This window comes from Humulus lupulus, chromosome 3 (assembly GCF_963169125.1).
Source record: "Humulus lupulus chromosome 3, drHumLupu1.1, whole genome shotgun sequence".
NCBI classification, from domain to species: domain Eukaryota; kingdom Viridiplantae; phylum Streptophyta; class Magnoliopsida; order Rosales; family Cannabaceae; genus Humulus; species Humulus lupulus.
Genome location: NC_084795.1, coordinates 183,476,425 through 183,496,811, shown reverse-complemented (window position 1 = coordinate 183,496,811; position 20,387 = coordinate 183,476,425). Strand labels below are relative to the sequence as shown.

Below are 20,387 nucleotides of genomic sequence, written 5' to 3'. Positions count from 1 at the left end.
CTAGTCAGGCTTAGGGTCTTAATCAGTGTGCCTGGCGGACAATAAGTGGTTCAGATATGCTTATATGTGAATCTATGTGTATATATGATTACGATGCATGTTAATTGAGTTAAATGTGGTAAATGAAATATATGTTGTATATGTGTGATATGTCTGTACAGCACGATCCGAGACAGTCCTGGGGAGCAGTTAGCCAGGGAGTCAAAATGGGGTTGTGATATTACGATGAATGTTATGATCGCCCGCGGGGTGAACATTACTTTGGATCCAGCGACTACCACTTATGGCCAAGCGGTGGATAAGGCCCTTACTGCTGAGAGGGCTGAGGATCAAATATGGAAGGACATCGCTGCTAGGCGCGATGCCAGGAGGACAGTGCCTCCTTTTGTTGGGACCAGTCGGGGCAGTGGCCCCAGTGAGCAGAAAATGAGAGTTCCAGATTCATTTACTTCTCCTGGTTCTGATAGGAGAGTGCGGGGTGCTACCACCGGTCGACAGGGTGGCAGTGATAGTTGGAGGAGTTTTCCTATGTGTCCACAGTGCAGGCGTCGACACCAGGGTGAGTGCAGGATCAGGGCCTGCTTTGTTTGTGGGAGTGCCAGCCATTTGAAGAGGGATTGCCCTCAAGTAAAGAAGGAGGAGCAGAAGCAGAGTGACAGTCTTGCTCCTGCCAGGGTATTCACTTTGACACAGACTGAGGCGGAGGCTAGCCCCTCAGTGGTGACAGGTCAGATCTCTAGTGCTGGTTCTTTGTATTCTGCATTGTTTGATTCTGGGGCTACCCATTCGTTTGTATCTGCTAGGGTGATAGATCAGCTTTGTAGACCTAGTGGTGTGTATTCTAGAGGATTCCAGACTCTGTTGCCAACAGGGGAGTTGGTAGTCTCTAGGAAGTGGATTAGGGCATTACCTGTGGAGGTAGATGGTAGGGAATTGTTTGTTGATTTGATTGAGTTGGAGATGGATGATTTTGACATAATCTTGGGAATGGATTGGCTATCCAAGTATGGGGCAACGATAGACTGCAGGCGCAGGATGGTGACGTTTGAACCGGAAGGGGAGGTACCCTTTGTGTTTGTGGGGACAGTTAGTGGACCGCGTGTACCAATGATTTCAGCCTTGAGGGCTAGGGACCTGATGCAGGAAGGTTGCATAGGATTCCTGGCGAGCGTTTTGGATACTTCTAGGGTGGTGTCGGTTGGACCGGGTGAGACAAGGGTGGTGTGTGAGTTTCCGGAGTTGTTTCCAGCGGATTTGCCAGGGTTGCCGTCTCAGAGGGAGATTGACTTTGTTATAGAATTGATACCAGGAGCGGAGCCAGCATCCAGGACACCTTATAGAATGGCTCCAGCGGAGTTAAAGGAGTTGAAGATTCAGCTGCAGGAGTTACTTGATTTGGGGTTCATTAGACTGAGTTTCTCGCCGTGGGGTGCTCTAGTGTTGTTCGTTAAGAAGAAGGATGGGTCCCTCAGGATGTGTATTGATTACAGAGAACTGAATAAGTTAACCATCAAGAATAAGTATCCATTGCCTAGGATCGATGATTTGTTTGATCAGCTACAGGGTAGGACAGTGTTCTCCAAGATAGATCTTCGGTCAGGTTACCATCATTTAAGGATCAAAGAGGAGGACATACCAAAGACCGCTTTCCGGACGAGGTATGGACACTATGAATTCCTGGTTATGTCCTTTGGATTAACCAATGCCCCAACAGCTTTTATGGATATGATGAATAGAGTTTTCAAGGACTATCTGGACAAGTTTGTGATTGTGTTCATCGACGATATCTTGGTGTATTCTCAGACACAGATGGAACACGAGCAGCATTTGCGATTGGTACCACAGCGGTTGAGGGAACATAAGTTGTATGCTAAGTTGAGTAAGTACAAGTTTTGGTTACCACAAGTTACATTTCTGGGCCATATCATTAGTAAGGAGGGGATTCTGGTTGACCCAAGTAAGATTGAGGCGGTCAGGGATTGGCCTAGACCGAGTAATGTTCCTGAGGTGAGAAGCTTCTTGGGTTTGGCAGGGTACTACCGACGATTTGTTGAGTGGTTCTCCAGAATAGCTACACCATTGACAGAGTTGACAAAGAAGAAAACCAGGTATGTCTGGAGGGACAGATGTGAGAACAGTTTTAAGGAACTTAAGCGGCGATTAATCACTGCGCCAGTGCTTAGCTTGCCGACAGAGAATGAGAAGTTTGTGGTCTACTGTGATGCATCTAGGCAGGGTTTGGGGTGTGTGTTAATGCAAGCTGGCAAGGTGAAAGCCTATGCATCAAGGCAGTTAAAGGAGTATGAGCAGAGGTATCCTACACATGATCTAGAGTTAGCAGCAGTGGTGTTTGCACTTAAGATTTGGAGGCATTATCTTTATGGTGAGAAGTGCGAGATTTACACTGACCATAAGAGCCTAAAGTATTTCTTTACCCAGAAGGACTTGAATATGCGCCAGAGGCGGTGGTTGGAGTTGGTTAAGGATTATGATTGTGATATCCTCTACCATCCTGGGAAGGCTAATGTTGTGGCAGATGCATTGAGTCGGAAGGGCCCAGGACAGTTGTTTAGCTCGAGGCAGATATCTGGTAAGTTAGCTGAGGAGATGGTCAGAGCGGGTATAGAGTTGGTGGTTGGACAGTTAGCCAACATCACTCTTCAGTCTACACTCCTTGAGAGAATCAAAGAAGCGCAGGAGAAGGATTCTCTGTTGCGAGGTTATAGAGAGAGTGCTTTAGTCGGAGCGGCAAAGGACTTCTCCATTTCAGTGACGGGATTACTGAAGTATAAGGGTCGAATCTGTGTTCCGATGGATTCTGATCTCCGACGAGAGATCTTGGATGAATCGCATACCACTCCCTATTCTTTGCACCCGGGTACGACGAAGATGTACCAGGACTTGAAAGTTTTATATTGGTGGTCGGGTATGAAGAGGGACGTGGTAGATTATGTGGCTAAGTGTTTAACCTGTCAGCAGGTCAAGGCTCAGCACCAGAGGCCAGCGGGGTTGTTGCAGCCTTTGGGGATTCTGGAATGGAAGTGGGAAGATATTACTATGGATTTTGTGGTTGGTTTACCGAGGACTGTGGGACAACATGACTCTGTGTGGGTGGTTGTGGATAGGTATACCAAGTCCGCCCACTTCTTGCCTGTTAGGACAACTTATACTGTGGAGCAGTACGCTGAGTTGTATGTAAAGGTGGTTGTTCGACTTCATGGGGCTCCGAGGTCGATAGTGTCGGATAGAGACCCCACCTTCACTTCCAAGTTTTGGGAGAGTTTGCAGAAGGCTATGGGCACGCAGTTACGGTTTAGTACCGCTTATCATCCTCAGACGGATGGGCAGTCTGAGAGAATGATTCAGATATTGGAGGATCTGCTGCGGGCCTGTGTACTTGACTTTGGGGGATCGTGGAGTAGGTATCTTCCCTTAATTGAATTCTTGTACAATAATAGTTATCAAGCGACTATTGGTGTGGCTCCGTACGAGATGCTTTATGGAAGAAAGTGTCGATCACCTATTCATTGGGACGAGACAGGTGAGAGAAGGTATTTGGGTCCAGAGATGGTTCAAAGGACCAATGAGGCAGTTGAGACGATCAGAGCACGAATGCTCGCCTCCCAGAGTCGACAGAAAAGTTATTCAGACTTGAGACGCAGGAGCGTGGAGTTTCAGGTGGGTGATCATGTGTTCCTTAGGGTTTCACCCATGAGGGGTGTGAAACGATTGGCTGTTCGGGGTAAGTTGAGCCCCAGGTTTACTGGCCCCGTCGAGATACCGGAACGAGTTGGTGAGGTAGTTTACAGATTAGCGATGCCTCCAGCTTTATCGGGGGTTCATGATGTATTTCGTATATCTATGCTTCGGAAGTATATGTCGGATTCAACGCATGTCTTGAGTTTTGAGAATTTGGAACTTGATCAGGATTTATCCTACGAAGAGAAGCCGATTCAGATTCTTGACCGAAAAGATAAGGTCTTGAGGAGCAAGACCATCGCCTTAGTGAAAGTGCTGTGGAGGAACAGCAAGGCTGAAGAGGCGACGTGGGAACTTGAGTCAGAGATGAGGGTGCGGTACCCCGAATTGTTCAGGTAATTTCGAGGACAAAATTTCTATAAGGAGGGGATAGTTGTAACGACCCGAATTTGCTAGTCAGGCTTAGGGTCTTGATCAGTGTGCCTGGAGGGCAATAAGTGGTTCAGATATGCTTATATGTGAATCTATGTGTATATATGATTATGATGCATGTTAATTGAGTTAAATGTGGTAAATGAAATATATGTTGTATATGTGTGATATGTCTGTACAGCACGATCCGAGACAGTCCTGGGGAGCAGTTAGCCAGGGAGTCACAACGAGGTTAAGATTCAGACTCGGGGCGAGTCGAGGGGTAATTCTGGTATTAGCTGAGTTATGGGATTATCGGGACATAGAAATAAATATTTGGAGATATATTTGAGGATAGAAAGTCTAGGCGGGAATATTTGGGGAATTTACCATTTTTGCCCTCGGGGACGTTTTGGTACCCCGAGCCGTGAGGTAACCTTTAGACTTAAGTCATATAAAACAAATAAATGAAATGGAACTGTACAGAAACTGAGGGAAACTGACTCATACCTTCCTCGGAACTGAGAAATAGCTTTTTGTCTCTCTCTTTCACTCTCTCTAAGGCTAAACTTGAAGAAACTTAAAGGAATTGCTTGGAAAATTGAAGGGGTTCTGCTGGGAAACTCTAGGGGCTTGAAGCTTTGGGATTGAGGATCAAAATTCTGGGATTAAGCTCAGCAAGGTAAGCTTTAAACACTAAGGTCTAGTCTTTAATTTTCTGCTGGTTTAGAGGTTTGCATGTAAGTTAAGCTTGCTTAGTCTTTGGGTGTTTTAGCTAAGTTTTGGAGCATGCTTTGATGACGTTTTGATGTTGTTTCTGTGCTGGAGTAACTGTGTTGAATATTTAGGAGTCTTAGATTGGTGTTGGTGATAATTGGCTTGAAGAAGGGATGAAAAGTCGATGGAAATTCTGGGTTTGCAGTTAGTACTGCGGCCCTAGGAGGGGTGTGCCGCGGCCCGCATGCGCGCACAGCCGTGGGAGGCTGAAGGAATTCGGGCGCGCCGCGGCCCGCGTGTTGGTCAGTGGAAAGCTAGCCTCTGTTTTGAGTCTAGCCGCGGCCCTAGGGGGTGGGGCCGCGGACCTTAGTGTCAGTGAGGAATTTAATGATATTTTTGACTTGGGAACTTTAAGGGGAAGGCTCGGGATAGATTTTATCATTCGGATTGATAGAATTCAAGATCCCGGAGGTTAGGGTTACGGTTTGTGGTTATTTTTTGGGTTGGAATTTGATGGTCAGATATTATTATGTGTTGTGACTAGGATCTCGACGAGGTTCACGTTTGCGGACTGCGCTCGGGGTATCGGTGCTCAGGAAGCTTGGAACTCAGGTAAGAAAACCCCTGTTTCCTTAGAGCATGTGTGCTGGGCTGAGCTCAGTATTTTGAATAGAAATGATATGCAGGGCCGAGCCCTAAATACTAGAATTGTTGAGCATGGCTCTTTGTCTGTATATGTCTGAATTCTGTGCTTGTTTCTATATCGTGTTTGATATTATATGTGTGATCGGCAAGAGCCGGGAACGGTGTAGACCGGGAACGGCGTGGGGCCGGGAACGGCAAAGGGCCGGGAGCAGCGTTGAGCACGAGGAGTGCGAGTTGCCAGGGCGAGTCCCTAAAAGGATACCTGGGATATCCTCACGGCGTGGTCCGCGGACCTTGTGCTTGGTAAACGCCTGGGTGGCTAGGCCGTATGTGTTTACCCATTGGTGGCTAGGCCGTATGTGTTTACCCATTGGTGGCCTGTTTATATGTTTGTCTTGTATTTTGCATATGTTATCTGTTTTGGGTTTTCTTGCTGGGCTTCGGCTCACAGATGCTCTGTGGTGCAGGTAAGGGTAAAGAGAAGATCAACCAACCATGAGCACAGCTGGCGTGAGGCGACGTGTACATGTCCGGCCAGCCTGGCTGCCACAGCTAGGGGATTTTGGGAGATGTTTGTAAGGGAACATAGGTTTTGTCGTCTAGTCGACTCTGATCAGCTTTGTGTTGTAAATATTTTCTAAACTTTGTTTTGGGATCCCAAGTGTAAACTTTTATGAATAGCTATGAAATCTACTTTCTCTATTGTTTTCTTTTAATTTTGGCTTAGTTACACGTTTTTGATTTAAAACCTCGATTAGCGAGTTGAGGCACAATTTTAAACACACTTAGTGACGGCTCTAAGGGAGTAGGGCGTTACATCTCAGCTGCAGGAACCAGCCAGGTCCCTGATCAGCCCGCTGGAGTGGGGACAGAGGTCGTGGTAGTGACCCAAAACGTCACACTGAACAACCAGCTCGGTGGAGGCAAAAGAAAGGGGAATGGCGAAAACAGCCAGCACGGCCCAAAGAAGAATAAGTCCGTAGACAAGTTCAAGCCCGTCTACACGACTTATACAGAGCTCACTCAGTCTAGGGAGAATATCTTCCTAGCTAACTCTACTCGCCTCCCCTGGAAAAGGCCGGAGCCATTGAAGCACCAAAAGGGGAAGAGAGACACCTCCAAGTTTTGCCATTTTCACAACGATGTTAGCCACAATACTGATGATTGTAGGCATTTGAAAGATGAGATCGAGACTCTCATCTGAGCCGGCCCCTTGGCTCAGTACGCGTGGAACAGGGTTCCAGCAAGTCGACCTGCTCCGGAAGTCCCGACCAGTCAGCCCGGGTCTCGGGTAGATCAGGACGTCCCCCCTCTCGTGATAGGAGGGGAGATATCCACCATCTCTAGAGGTCCGCATATGGCTGGCACGAGAAGGGGTGCCTAGAAGAGGTACGTGAACAAACTCAAGGCGCACAATGGAGTAGAGTTCGTCCCGGAGCAACGCCTGCCAAAGCAACAGCGATTGGAGAAGCAACCGATCATTTTTACAGAAGAAGATGCGGGCAATGTCCAGTTCCCACACAATGACCCTCTGGTCGTAACAGTTCAGCTCGCTAATCGGAGGGTTCGGAGGGTGCTGATCGACAATGGGAGCTCGGTGAACCTCCTATTCTGGTCCACATTAGAGAAGATGGGTTTGACTGTCGCCGAGCTGAAGGCGACCTCCATGATGCTATATGGTTTTTCGGGAGAAGGATCAGCGGCTACAGGGACCATCGAGCTGGTAATCATCCTGGGGGAAGGATCTCGGACAGTCTCCAAACTCCTCGAGTTCGTGGTCATCGACTGCTCCACTGCGTACAACGCAATTTTGGGACGACCTGCGCTCATAACTTCCATCTGCCACGTCGCGATGAAATTCCCTACTTCCACGGGAATATGCACTGTCCATGGCGATCTGCTCGCTGCCAGGGAATGCTACAACATTTCCATGAAGGGAAAATTGACACCCGGGCAGCTGGCAATGGCCATCCAAAGTGGTAAAGAGGAATCTCGGGACCCCTTGGCTGGTCCTGAGATTGAAAAACCTCAAAGCGCCGAAGGGGAAAATATCTTCTTAAGTGAGGATATTGACCCTCGAATAGGCGAGGACAGATCTGAGCTCCAAGCTATTGAGGAGCTCAAGGAAGTAAACATTAATCCGCAGAACCCATCACAGATGGTCAAGCTCGGAGAAAACCTCTGCAGCAAGAGGAAGGCGGAGCTGATCAGATTTCTGCAGGATAACCTGGATGTGTTTGCGTGGTCACACGAGGACATGGTGGGAATCAGTCCGAGTGTCATCATGCACACACTTCATCTGGATAAAAACGTTCCTGCAAAGTCCTAGAAGCAGAGACGCCTAGGAACAACCCGGGCTGAAGCCTTAGAGGAAGAAGTAGCCCGGCTAAAAAAATGCGGCTTTATCCGTGAAGCCAAGTTTCCGATTTGGGTCGCCAACCCCGTGCTGGTCCCGAAGCCCAACGGGAAATGGCGGACCTGCATTGACTTCTCCGACCTGAATAAAGCCTGCCCCAAGGATTGTTTTCCATTGCCAAGGATTGACTAGTTGGTGGATGCCACGGCGGGGCACGAGCTCATGTCCTTTATGGACGCGTACTCAGGTTACAATCAGATCGCCATGAATCCGGCAGACCAGGAGCACACCAGTTTCATGACCCCGACTAACGTTTATTGTTACAAGGTCATGCCCTTCGGTCTGAAGAACGCCGGAGCTACGTATCAAAGATTAGTGAATAGAATGTTCGCAGACCAGATCGAAAAAAACATGGAAGTGTACGTTGATGACATGCTAGTCAAGTCAAAGACTGCCGATAACCATGTTTCTGACCTGGGGGAATGATTCAAGATACTAGGGGAGTATGGCATGAGGCTAAATCCACAGAAGTGCACTTTTGGAGTCGCATCGGGAAAATTCCTGGGTTTCATTGTCAATACCGGGGGAATCGAGGCGAACCCCGACAAGATCAGATCATTGCTCGAGCTTCCCTCACCTAGGTCGCGCAAAGATGTCCAAGGCCTGACAGGAAGGGTGGCAGCCCTCAATCGGTTTATTTCCAAGTCCATCGATAAGTGTTTGCCATTCTACAACCTGCTCCGAGGAAATAAGAATTTTGAGTGGACAGAAGAGTGCGAAAGCGCTTTCCTCGACCTGAAGGCACATCTGGCCGAGCCACCCGTACTATCCAAACCAAAAGCAGGAGAGCCTATTTTTCTCTACCTGGCCGTCACGGAAGATGCAGCCAGTGCCGTATTGGTCCGGGAAGAAGACCGGATTCAGAAGCCAGTCTACTACATCAGCAAGAGACTTCTCGGAGCTGAATCCCGGTACCCGTTGATGGAGAAATTGGCGTTCTGCCTTATCACGGCCTCGCGAAAGCTCAGGCCGTACTTCCAGTCCCACTCAATACACGTCATGACCGATCAGCCTTTAAGGCAGGTTTTGCAAAAACCTGAAGCATCGAGACGCTTGTTAAATTGGGCAATCGAGCTCAGCCAGTTCGAGATTCTGTACACTCAGCGAGCTGCTATAAAGAGTCAGGCCCTGGCCGATTTTGTGGCCGAGTGCACAGGATTCCAGGAGGATCCTGCAGAAGACTCACCCCAGGTCACCTCGGCCCAGGCATTGTGGAGGATATTCGTGGATGGTTCATCCAACGAGAATGGCTCCAGAGCTGGAATCATTTTGATATCCCCTGAGGGACATAGATTCCACTCGGTGCTAAGATTCGGATTCAAGGCCTCCAACAACGAGGCCGAGTACGAAGCTTTGTTGGTCGGGCTAAGGATAGCCCAGGAGATGAAGGAAACCTCCGTCCAGTGCTTCAGTGATTCCCAGCTCGTGGTAAACCAGGTTCTGGGCGAATATCAAGCATGGGGACCCAAGATGGCTGCCTATCTAGCAAGGGTAAAGGTTGAGCTGTCCGCGTTCGGGCGAGGCTCGATCGAGCAGATACCTCGGGAGCAGAACGCCAACGCAGACGCTCTTGCCAAGCTCGCCACCTCCGGGGAAACGGAGACCTTGGGGTTAGTGCCAAAAGAATTCTTGGAAAAACCAAGTATAAAAGAGGACAGGACGGAGGTCGAGATGATCGACGCCAGGCCGACCTGGATGACCCCCATCCTTGAGTATCTCATCGAGGGAAAGCTACCTGAAGGGCGTAATGATGCACGGCGAGTTCTGTATCAAGCTCCCAGGTATACTATATTAGATGGGGTGTTATACCGACGTGGACACTCCCTACCTCTCCTATGATGTGTTCTTCCAGGCGAAGAAAAGGCCATTCTACAGGAAGTGCATGAGGGTTTTTGCGGAGATCACACTGGGGGGCAAAGCTTGGCCTTGAAGATCATGAGGCAAGGATATTACTGGCCTACTCTGTCCAAAGACTCGATCTCATACGTGAAGAAGTGTGACAAGTGCCAGGAATTCGCCACAGTTGCCCGAGCTCCCCTAGTCGAGCTGAAGATGATCTCTTCCCCATGGCCGTTTGTAGTTTGGGGGATCGACTTGGTTGGCGCCCTCCCTACTGGAAAAGGCGGGGTCCGTTACGCCATGGTGGCCATCGACTACTTTACGAAGTGGGCTGAGGCAGAACCTTTGGCAATGATAACTTCCAAAAAATTCCTTGACTTCGTGGTTAAGAACATTGTTTCCGACAATGGGACTCAGTTCGACAACGACCTGTTCACCGAGTTTTGTGAAAGGTACGGAATTGTGAAAAGTTTCTCCTCCGTGGCCTATCCTCAGGCGAACGGCCAGGTTGAGGCTGTCAACAAGACGTTAAAGGCGAGCCTCAAGAAGAGACTAGACGAGGCGAAGGGAGTCTGGCCAGAACAGCTCCCCCAGGTTCTCTGGGCATACCGGACCTCGCATCGGTCTCCTATAGGTCATACTCCTTTTTCCTTGACCTTTGGGAGTGAGGCAATCCTCCCTGTGGAGATTAAGGTGCTTTCGCATAGGGTCCATTCATACGACCAGGATCGCAACCACGAGCTTCTTTGCACTTCTTTAGACTTGATTGATGAAAGACGAGAGGATTCGCAACTCCAGCTCGCCCATTATCAGCAGAAGATCACTCGCTATTTCAACTCAAAAGTCAAGAAGCGCGCCTTTAGCGTTGGCGACCTGGTCCTCAGAAGAGTTTTCTTGGCCGAAAAGGATCCCAAAGATGGAGTATTGAGACCGAGCTGGGAAGGACCGTATCAAGTCATCGAGGTCATTAAGGAGGGAGCTTATAAATTAGCTCGGCTAGATGGAGGGGCAGTCCCACGAACTTGGAACGCCATCCATTTGAAGAGATATTATCAATGATTCACTTGTAAGGCCTGAAAGGCCATTTTTTATGTATTAAGCAATGAGAATTAACTTTTTGTCTATGTTTGTACATGTTTTCAAGTGTAATATAAAGTAACCACGAAAGACCCTTTCCTAGTTACTTGGGGGGCATATGGTACCTGGATATAACCAGGTCGCCTTAATGACTTAGAAGTTGATTCATATCGATTGATCGTTGTTTTTCTTAAAAAATGCAAGATATTGATAAGGATTAACGCGAACTAAGTCCTATCCTGGATATGACCAGGTCAAAAAACTTAGAAGTTGATTTAAATCTATTGATCGCTGTTCTTCCTAAAGAGCACGAGATAATAAAAATTAACACGAACTAAGTTTTCAAATTAAGTTCCTGGATATGACCAGGTCAAAAAACTTAGAAGTTGATTTAAATCTATTGATCGTTGTTCTTCCTAAAGAGCACGAGATATTGATAAAAATTAACACGAACTAAGTTTTCAAATTAAGTTCCTGGATATGACCAGGTCAAAAAACTTAGAAGTTGATTTAAATCTATTGATCGTTGTTCTTCCTATAGAGCACGAGATATTGATAAAAATTAACACGAACTAAGTTTTCAAATTAAGTTCCTGGATATGACCAGGTCAAAAAACTTAGAAGTTGATTTAAATCTATTGATCGTTGTTCTTCCTAAAGAGCACGAGATATTGATAAAAATTAACACGAACTAAGTTTTCAAATTAAGTTCCTGGATATGACCAGGTCAAAAAACATAGAAGTTGATTTAAATCTATTGATCGTTGTTCTTCCTAAAGAGCATGAGATATTGATAAAAATTAACACGAACTAAGTTTTCAAATTAAGTTCCTGGATATGACCAGGTCAAAAAACTTAGAAGTTGATTTAAATCTATTGATCGTTGTTCTTCCTAAAGAGCACGTGATATCGATAAAAGTTAACGAGAACTAAGTTTTTGAAAAAATTGTAACTGAAATGCGTAGAGGCAAAAGGGAGTTAATCAATTCAAAGGTAAAAATTAATTGTCTCGAGGTGGGAACACCTCATGCAAAGGTTACAAAAAAAAATAATAATAATAAGAAAGAGTGGGGACAGAATGGAAAGGCCCTAGGTTCCAGCAGTTGGCCCCTTGGAGGTCACCGTTTTGCCCTGCTCAGCTACGCCGGAAACTTCCCCGACCTCGGAAGGTGCTTCTTTCTTGAGGCGATCTTTGAACTTCTCCAGCAAGGGCTCCCAGACGTCCGCTGCCAAGAAGAAGAAGTCGGCGTCCTGATTATAGGTCCAGCAATGGTAGAACATGTCCTCCATGGTGGTGCCTGAAGTTTCCTGCTCGGCCTCCAGGGCGGCCTTGGCCTCGGCCTTCGCAGTGTCTAGGTCGGCCCGCGAGGCGGCGAGGGTGGCTTTGGTGGTCTCAAGCTCTTGTAGCTTAGGACAGGCCTCTTTCAGCTCGGCCTGCGTGGCTGCCAGGGCATCCTTAGCCGCCTGCAAGGAGGTCTGGTGGCTGGCCACAACCACCTGGTGCTCGCTCCTCATCTCCTCGAGCTGAGCCTTGGTCCTGGTGATGCTCCGGTGAAGAGCAACAGTGCTCTGCGAAAACGAAGAGGCACATGCCTTAGAAAAAAAAAAGGAGAAGGGAGAAAGGAAAAACAGGGCAAGGTGTAATAATCAAAAACTATAAAAGGTTGGGGTTAGCTTACCGTTAGGGCCATGCCCAGTGAATCCTCCAGAACGTCCACCAGGCTCCTGGTTTCGATGGCCCTGAGCTCCTTCTCGTTGAACTTGTAGGTGTGGCTGACAGGGTAGTTCGCCGATTCATACACCGTCCCCCAGAAGGCCTCAGGAATCTTCTCCAGGTCCTGGGGGTCAACCGGGATGCGTACCTCGGAGGTTGAAACTGCCGATGTCTCGGGCTCCGCCCCTGTGTCCCGGACGAAGGCCGGAGCTCGCGGAGGGGGTGGGGGCATGTTGCTCCCCCCAGCAGCAGGAGGGTCAGTTCCCACGACCTGAGCGGTGGGGGGCTGCTCTTTCTCCTTTGCAGGAGACTTGGTCGGGGTCGCGGCGGTTTTCTTTAAGGTCCGGGGCTTCTTCATTTTGGGCCCAGAGGCCCTGGCTGAGGGATTCCCCCCGGCGAACGCAGCTCAAAGACTCCCTCCGGGCTGAGACATCTCTTCTGTCAAAACAAAGACATGGTTAGTACACAAGTTAGCAGCCATTCAAAAACAAAAACAAAGGGGGAAAAAGGATAAATTCAAGTATATATATATATACTAAAAGGGATCCTACCCCCCGAGCTAGAAGAAGAACCTATGGTTACGACCATCGGTCCCGGAGCTCCTGCGGGAGAATCTAAGTCGATTATTTCCCGAGCTGGCGCAAGTTCTGGATCCGACTCTGGTTCTAGGCGAGATTCTTCTACATATTGCCTAAGTCCCGGAGCTACGGCACCCCTCCGGAGTGATGGCCATGACCAAAGATTGGTCCCATACTCCTCAAATAGGATCGACCTAAAGGCTAGGGTGTTATCTACGACTACGGTACCCCTAGGTCGGCTGTCTTGGTAATCCAGCACGAGCTGGTCGACACAGTGAGGCAGGGTTGTATCCAGGTCCGGATCACTTCGGTGACGTTGGACGAGCTGTCTGGGATTGAACCTAGCTAGCCGGGGGTCGGCAATGGCCCTATCTAAATTCCTAAACATGTAAGGGTTACCTTGGCCAGAAGGACACGCGGCTACTCCGGACCGGATTCTCTCCTCGTCCGTTCTCTGGGCGACCTCCAGCACCCGCTTCCTGTTCCTCACGAGGGGAACCTCGTCCTCCTCATCCTCCTCATCTTCGTCCCCCGTGACCTCCTCCACAATGGTAGGCCTGGTATCGCGAGCTGGGGGAAGCGCCCAGAGCCTCCTTAGGTTCAGAGTCTGATTTGGGAAGATCAGCTTACAGGCCACCATCGTCTCGTCTGTCACGAGCACGCGGTAATCCTTCTCACTGGGGGGCAAGCCCGCCAGTGTCTCTTACTGGGCCCCGAGGGTCACAGATTTCTCTGTCCTCGCGAAGAAAGCTGCAGGATTAATCTAAGTCAAAAAGGGATACAGGAGGAGCTAAACGATACTTAACTTACGAGCTAAGGTTGAAAAGCACTTACGAGGACGATTGAAGTAGTGGAGCTCGTAGTTTCGGAACCCCGTCGACATAAAGAATTGATCTTTGAAGTCGTTGGGGTGGCTGGGCAGCTCGATGACCGCAGCCGTGTTAGGGAACTGGGTTAAGTAATAAAACCCGTCGCCTCGCCCCCGCTACTCCGGGCTGGCCTTAAGTCAGAAAAAGTACAAAATATCTGCAGGAGTGGGGACCTCCCACTCCTGTTTCAAGAATAAATATCTTAACCCTGCCAACAGCCGATAAGAGTTGGGGGGGAGCTGGAATGGGGCCAACTTCACGTAATTGAGGAAGTCAGCGAAATACTGATCCAATGGGAGGAAGGCCCCCGCCTTAAAATGCTCGTCGCTCCAGGCTGAAAATGCCTCGTCAAGCGGCGCGCAGCTCCGCTCGCCCTCTGCGGGAGGTCGGGCAATCACGGATGCTCTCCCCAGCCTGATGTTATGGGAGAGGAATATTTTGTTGACCTTCGCCTGGTCGGTAATCTTTGAGACGATCCTCTCCGCCTCAAAGAACGCGTCAGGGGCCACCACGAGCTCCTGTTCCACCGCTGGCCTGAAGCTGGGGATTCGGCCATCACCTCCTTTCCTTTGTCTTGATGGGAGGACGAGCTGCCTACAGGCTTCTTGGGAGCATTCTTCTTGGGTCCCATCTGATCGCCTAGTGAACAAAAAGAAGAAATTTTAGAAGAAGGCGACTTAAAAATGGAGAACAATCTGTTTCCTTGACATGAGTTGAGGTAAGCCCAGCTCGTGGAGAGTGAGACCATGCGGTTCTAAGAACACGCGCCTGTGCTCCCAACAAATCCCCAATTACTCGAAATTCGTGTGTCAGGAGGGTCAGGTTAGAATTTTGCCTTGGAAGGAAAGTTCCAATAGGCAAGAAAGGCAAAACCGCCTGTGAAGCGTGTCCCCTAAGCTACCCGGTTTTGCACCCAAAATACTGGATATTTTGAACTAATATCCCAAAAATCCTACCCAGAAATTTTCCCCAGAAAATACATCCTGTAAACCATGCTCCTAAACGGTTTTCTACTGCAAAGATACCCTAACCTAAAAGGCTTTCACCCTTCATTCCCACAAAACCCAGCAAACCCTTGCATGTGGCTACAGTAAATATTTACCTAAGCTACAGTAAAAAATATAATTTCGAAGCATGCACAATCAGGAGACTTACAGAGTGTTTGGCTGGGAAGTGGATGAGGATATCGCCTGGGTTGGGGCTTCGTCGAAGCAGTTGGTTCTAAGGCTTCGAAGGATTATTTGCGCCTGAACTTCTTGAACGATAGGAATGGCGGTCGGGAAGAAAAGGGTTTTTTCTCTTGAAGATGAAGAGAGAAGAAGAGGAAAATTTTTGAAAATTTTCAAATGAACGGGTGGCTCGTGTGTAAGGTGGCCACCCCTTTTTATATTCGTGAAGAGGGCCGTTGGATTGCCCTGATGTGGGATCCAAGGCCCTCCACTCGAAAGACGAAACGACGTCTGGGCATAGGCTAGGCCATTAAATGCGGTTCTCGGAAGACGTACCGTCACCAACCACGATGTTCCACGTATTCGGCACCTGCGTAGAATGTGGAATATGAAGAGTTCATGGGGAAGCCTAAAAGTCCCTACTGTGGCCCTACACGACATCGTGTACCACGAGCAGAGGCTTGGGGGGCAGATGTACGCCCTGATTTTCCCACGGGCTGATTAGCGAGCTGAGATACGGCCTAATCATGACTACCACGTGGACATCCCCAAGATCGGAGCTGCCGTCATAAGATCCTGCCTCCTTAGCTCGAGGTAACCTAAGGGTTTGCCAAGATTGCTTAAGGACTGGGCCTGGGCCCCTGAAGACCACAGGTCGAGGGAAGCATCCAGCTCGTTGTACGAGCTGGAGTTGGAGGCTGTGACCTTTTATAAAGTCAATCACGCAAGATAAACGTGCATATATCAGACATCACGTGTCTGATATACCCCTGACTTCTCGGACACGCAGCAGGAACGTGCGTATTCAGACATCCACGACTGCTTTGGGCCGTGCGGCCCATTATCCCCTTACCTATTAATTTGACCACACTAATGTGTCAGGTTTAGGAATCAATCATGAATGTCACAGAGTTGATATGATAGGTAAGAAGGTCACGGGATGATCTTCTTACCAACTCCCAGGTGCCTTCTCCTATAAATATGGAGACCTTGGGAATTAATGGGGGTTGGATTCTATATTGTAAGAAATACCCTGTAATCAAATATCCAGTATACAACAATAATACTGACTAGTGGAGTAGAAGGATTTTAACCTTCGAACCACTCAAAAAAACGTATTTTGAGTCACCATTTCATTTCTAAGATCATTTAGCTATTTCGGTTCAACCTAAGCACTAATCCCTTTCTCTTCTTTTCTTAATTACCTGTTGGCGAAGAACCGCGTCAACAATGACATATATATAAATTACTATAATATTTAAAAAGAAATTAATAATAGAAATAAAATAAGAATAGAAAAAGTCATAGTGTAGACAATAGTATACTAGCATCAACTATTTTTAGTTTCTAGTATATCTCGCAATGTCCTTTGGTGAATTTGATGAAGAAAAATAGCACCAATCACTTGATAAAAAAAATTATCACACAAATTTCTAAGATAAAAAAATGATATGTATGTATTTATTATTTTTAAATATATATGATTTAATTATTTAAATTATCATAAAATATCTTAAAAATATCATATTTTAATTAATTTATTTTTGTTTAAGTTTATGTTTGTTATAGTTTTTTAATTTGAAGAGAATATATAATATATGTTTAATATAATTTATACGTGGATTTTAAATTTAAGTTTGTTGCTAGTTGATGATAATATATTATATTATATTATATGTTTAATATGATATTATTCTAATACGCAAAAGTGTAAGTTTAATTACATTTTATTTAAGTTATAAAACGTATGGTTTTATTATATTAAATAATTATTATTGTAAAATATCTTATTTTAATTTTTTTAATTATTTATTTAATTTTATCTAAGTTTAAGTCATGTTTACAATCTACCGTTAAATAGAAGAATATTCTGTTAGATAGAAGAATATTCCGTTAAAGTTAACAAAAAAAATTAGAAAGGGTTAAAACAAAATTTTTTCATTATTTACATACTTTTTTTTATAGAAGATATATATATATAAAATGAGAAGTTTTTAATATTAACGTAACCATGATGGTTGCATTTTTAGTGACTTGCAATAACATGTTGCAATATGTTAAATTCAAATAGTTTCTATTTTAAGAGTTAAATTAATTATTTATTAATATAATAATAATGTAATTAATAATTAATTACTGTCTTTTATTAATTATTTTATATTTTATTCTTATTTAAATATTTAATATTTAACTTTAAATAATTATCTCTTACACTAAGATAATTACTAATTTTACTAAAAAAAAATAATAAATCTATATTTTGTGATTATATTATTGGCCATGTGCCCAAGTTAATATAATTTTTTTCCTTTTTTAAAAAAGAAGTTAAATCTACGTTTAAAAACTTTAGATCACTAAAATTAGGATTTTTAGGATGGTTGTCTCTTGAATTATATCTGGGTAAGTAAACTAGTTCTTAAACTTTAAAAAAGAGTAATTAAGTCAAATCGTAGCAATTTGCCCCTTATCACTAATTTTTATTCTTTTTATTGATGGAATGAGTGACATGCATAAAATAATAATTTTCTCTAATTTTAATCAATAAAAACAAATATTTTTAACTAAATACAAAATAACGAACAAAGTTTTTTTTAATTGAATAAAATAAACAAAAGCAGAATCGTAAAAGAAAGAAAAAATGAGATGTAGAAAGATATGGGAATACTTGCTTCTTTAATTAATTTCAAATTATAATTAAATTTATTTTTAAAATAAAATCAATCTTAACTAGTGTTTTATAAGGAAATAAAATATTTTAAATAAATAATATAGTATTAGGTCACAACTTACTCATTAAGTATTTTTAATTAATTACCAAATTAATCACAACCGTTCAATAACGATCCATTGACTAGAATTAATGTAACAATCGACGGGTATATATTTGACATAACCATTAAGTACACACCTAAATATAAATTATAACAAAATGCAATATTAAATGAAAATTCTTCAAATTTCAATAAGTAAATAAGTAAACATTACTCAACAAAATAAGGAGATCCTATGCTATGCTATTTTGCCTTACATTAATTAGTAAGTGTTTTTGATAGACTATGTAATAGTACAACAAATGCTATAATAATAAGAGTGGGTAACTAATTTGATGAGAAAGACAAGATGTGAACCAGCAGTATACCATATTACCATGAGAAAGAAATAAAGTGAGGGAGCAAAGTGAGGGAGCAAAGGTGTGTGAATTGTTTAAGGACATTTAATAGTGCATAGTAGAAATTAGATATCAATACAATATATATAGATGATCAAATCTTGTTCAGCTTGGCAAGAACAAAGACTGTGGCAGAAGTGACCCCTGGAATAAAGAACTCATTACGAATAACACGTGGCATCAAAGACTGCTTAAGAAACAGAGTAACAATAGGAACTCCAAAGACGTAGATGAACGTATCCTTAGCTCCTCCAAGTCCTGTGAATCCTGCGCTTGTGGTCAATATCTTTTTCAGGATCGTTTGAAACTGTTCCTTTGTCACTGGTCCACTATTCTGATGATCCTATACAGCAATTAATATATAATCAATTACTATGTCTACATATACTAATATTAATATCAATACTAATTAATATTATACGCTAGCTGGCTAGCTATATACAATATTTTGATTATTCTATATCTACCAAACATACAAATAAGAAGCCCCTCACATCTTCATGTAACTTGGAGAAACGCTCAAATCAGTCAGTACAAAATTTAGTGGCCACACAAATATAGAGAGAGCTAGCAATATTCAAAATTGTATATCTGTACTTACGTTACTGTAGGCATTATCGACTACAGCAGCAGTGGGTATCGTAAATTGTGTGTTACCTAGCTCTTTGTTGATGTCTCTGCCAAATTAGCTTTAACAAATAATTAAATCATTCTATAACCATGTTGGAGAGATAGAGAGAGATTAGGTGATTCGTACTCGACAGTTTCGCAAACAGCTCGATAGAAATCGGCTACGGTAGGGTCTTTTTTGGTTTTAAAATGCTTTTCATAGCACCGTTCTATGGTGGGAACTAATTTGATGTTCTGCTGCTCACTTCCTACATAAATCATAATGGAACAATTGTTTACAAACATAATCTTATATATAATTTGATACAATTACATATTTGATTTATGTACATAATTTTATACATAAACAAAATAATTGTGACAGAGAGATAGAGAGAGAGAGAGAGAGAGATGATACCGGGAGCAAATTTCAGGAGGGATTGGCCCATATTCTAATGGTCTTGTTGTTTTAGCAAGGTATTTGATTATGACACAATTTGAAGTGATATATCAATATATATGTACACATAACAATGATAAGATGGGGTGAGAATAAAGTGACTACTTGTTCTGCAGGACTAGTATATTTGCTTCCCTTTGGCAATAAGCAATACCTTGGAGACGTTTTAGATGTCATTTAAAACAGCACATGGAATGGAATGAGATCATATATCACCCTTAAGGAAACGTATATTCATTCATTTAATCACCCAATTCACTAATTAATCATCACATCTTCACAAATTTATTACGAAGATGTATTATGGCCGGGGAAACTATAGTAGGACTATTAATTTCTATGTGCATATTTTATATACAAGAACAATTATTTAGTAGCGCTTTTTTTTGTCAAAAAATAAAATAAAATCACTACACACATAGCTATATACACTATAAAACTTTCAGGGATATAACATTGTATACTAAAACAAATACAATAATATAGTATTTAATATAATATATTTAAATGATTAATTAATTAAAATTAAAATTTTATTGTATTTGTTTCTGGTAGTAAGGTTTAATTATGTTTATTGTTTATTAAGAAATGAGAATTTTTATATATTTATATCTACTAGGTGAAAGCAATGTGAAATTTCATATTTTTATGATTACCAACTTAATTATTCAAACTAAATAATTAATTGCTGAACTGTTACAGAAATATTTAAACAAACACAGAGACTGTTTGAACAGAAACCAGATATGTTTAAACAGTTTATCACCAGAAGATAAAAACGAACATAAGTTAAAGAACACACGAAATTATACGTGGTATCAGCAATCTTTGCAGATTGCTACTAGTCCACGGGGCCACGCCTAGAGAATGAAATTTATTAGAAGAATATCTAAACGATTACAAAACCAAATTGACTTATACAAATAAAGACTCCCTCTTGAATTTGTCGCAACTGTTGTAGTCTAAACTCCTAATCAAATTTCTGAAGTGCTAAAATCTTGAACTCCCTTCAAAT

At 44.0% G+C, this 20,387-nt stretch overlaps 1 protein-coding gene across 1 annotated transcript; it reads right to left on the bottom strand.

Annotated features, from left to right (window-relative positions):
* Positions 1 to 18,071: 18,071 nt before the first annotated feature.
* LOC133821459 (uncharacterized) lies at positions 18,072 to 19,447 on the bottom strand. The gene is made up of 4 exons (XM_062253743.1): positions 19,331 to 19,447; positions 19,061 to 19,181; positions 18,905 to 18,980; positions 18,072 to 18,646 (listed from the first exon to the last, which is right to left on the bottom strand). The coding sequence occupies exons 1-4, from the start codon at positions 19,359 to 19,361 to the stop codon at positions 18,398 to 18,400; spliced, it is 477 nt and encodes a 158-aa protein (XP_062109727.1). The 5' UTR covers positions 19,362 to 19,447; the 3' UTR covers positions 18,072 to 18,397.
* Between the last annotated feature and the right edge of the window lie 940 nt (positions 19,448 to 20,387).

Bases quoted from the DNA above. Each gene is read 5' to 3' on its own strand.
- LOC133821459 (XM_062253743.1), bottom strand. From the start codon at position 19,361: ATGGGCCAATCCCTCCTGAAATTTGCTCCCG. The intron at 18,981-19,060 runs GTACGAATCACC...CTAATTTGGCAG, and splicing joins GCTGTTTGCGAAACTGTCGA to AGACATCAACAAAGAGCTAG. The intron at 18,647-18,904 runs GTAAGTACAGAT...ATTGCTGTATAG, and splicing joins TCGATAATGCCTACAGTAAC to GATCATCAGAATAGTGGACC.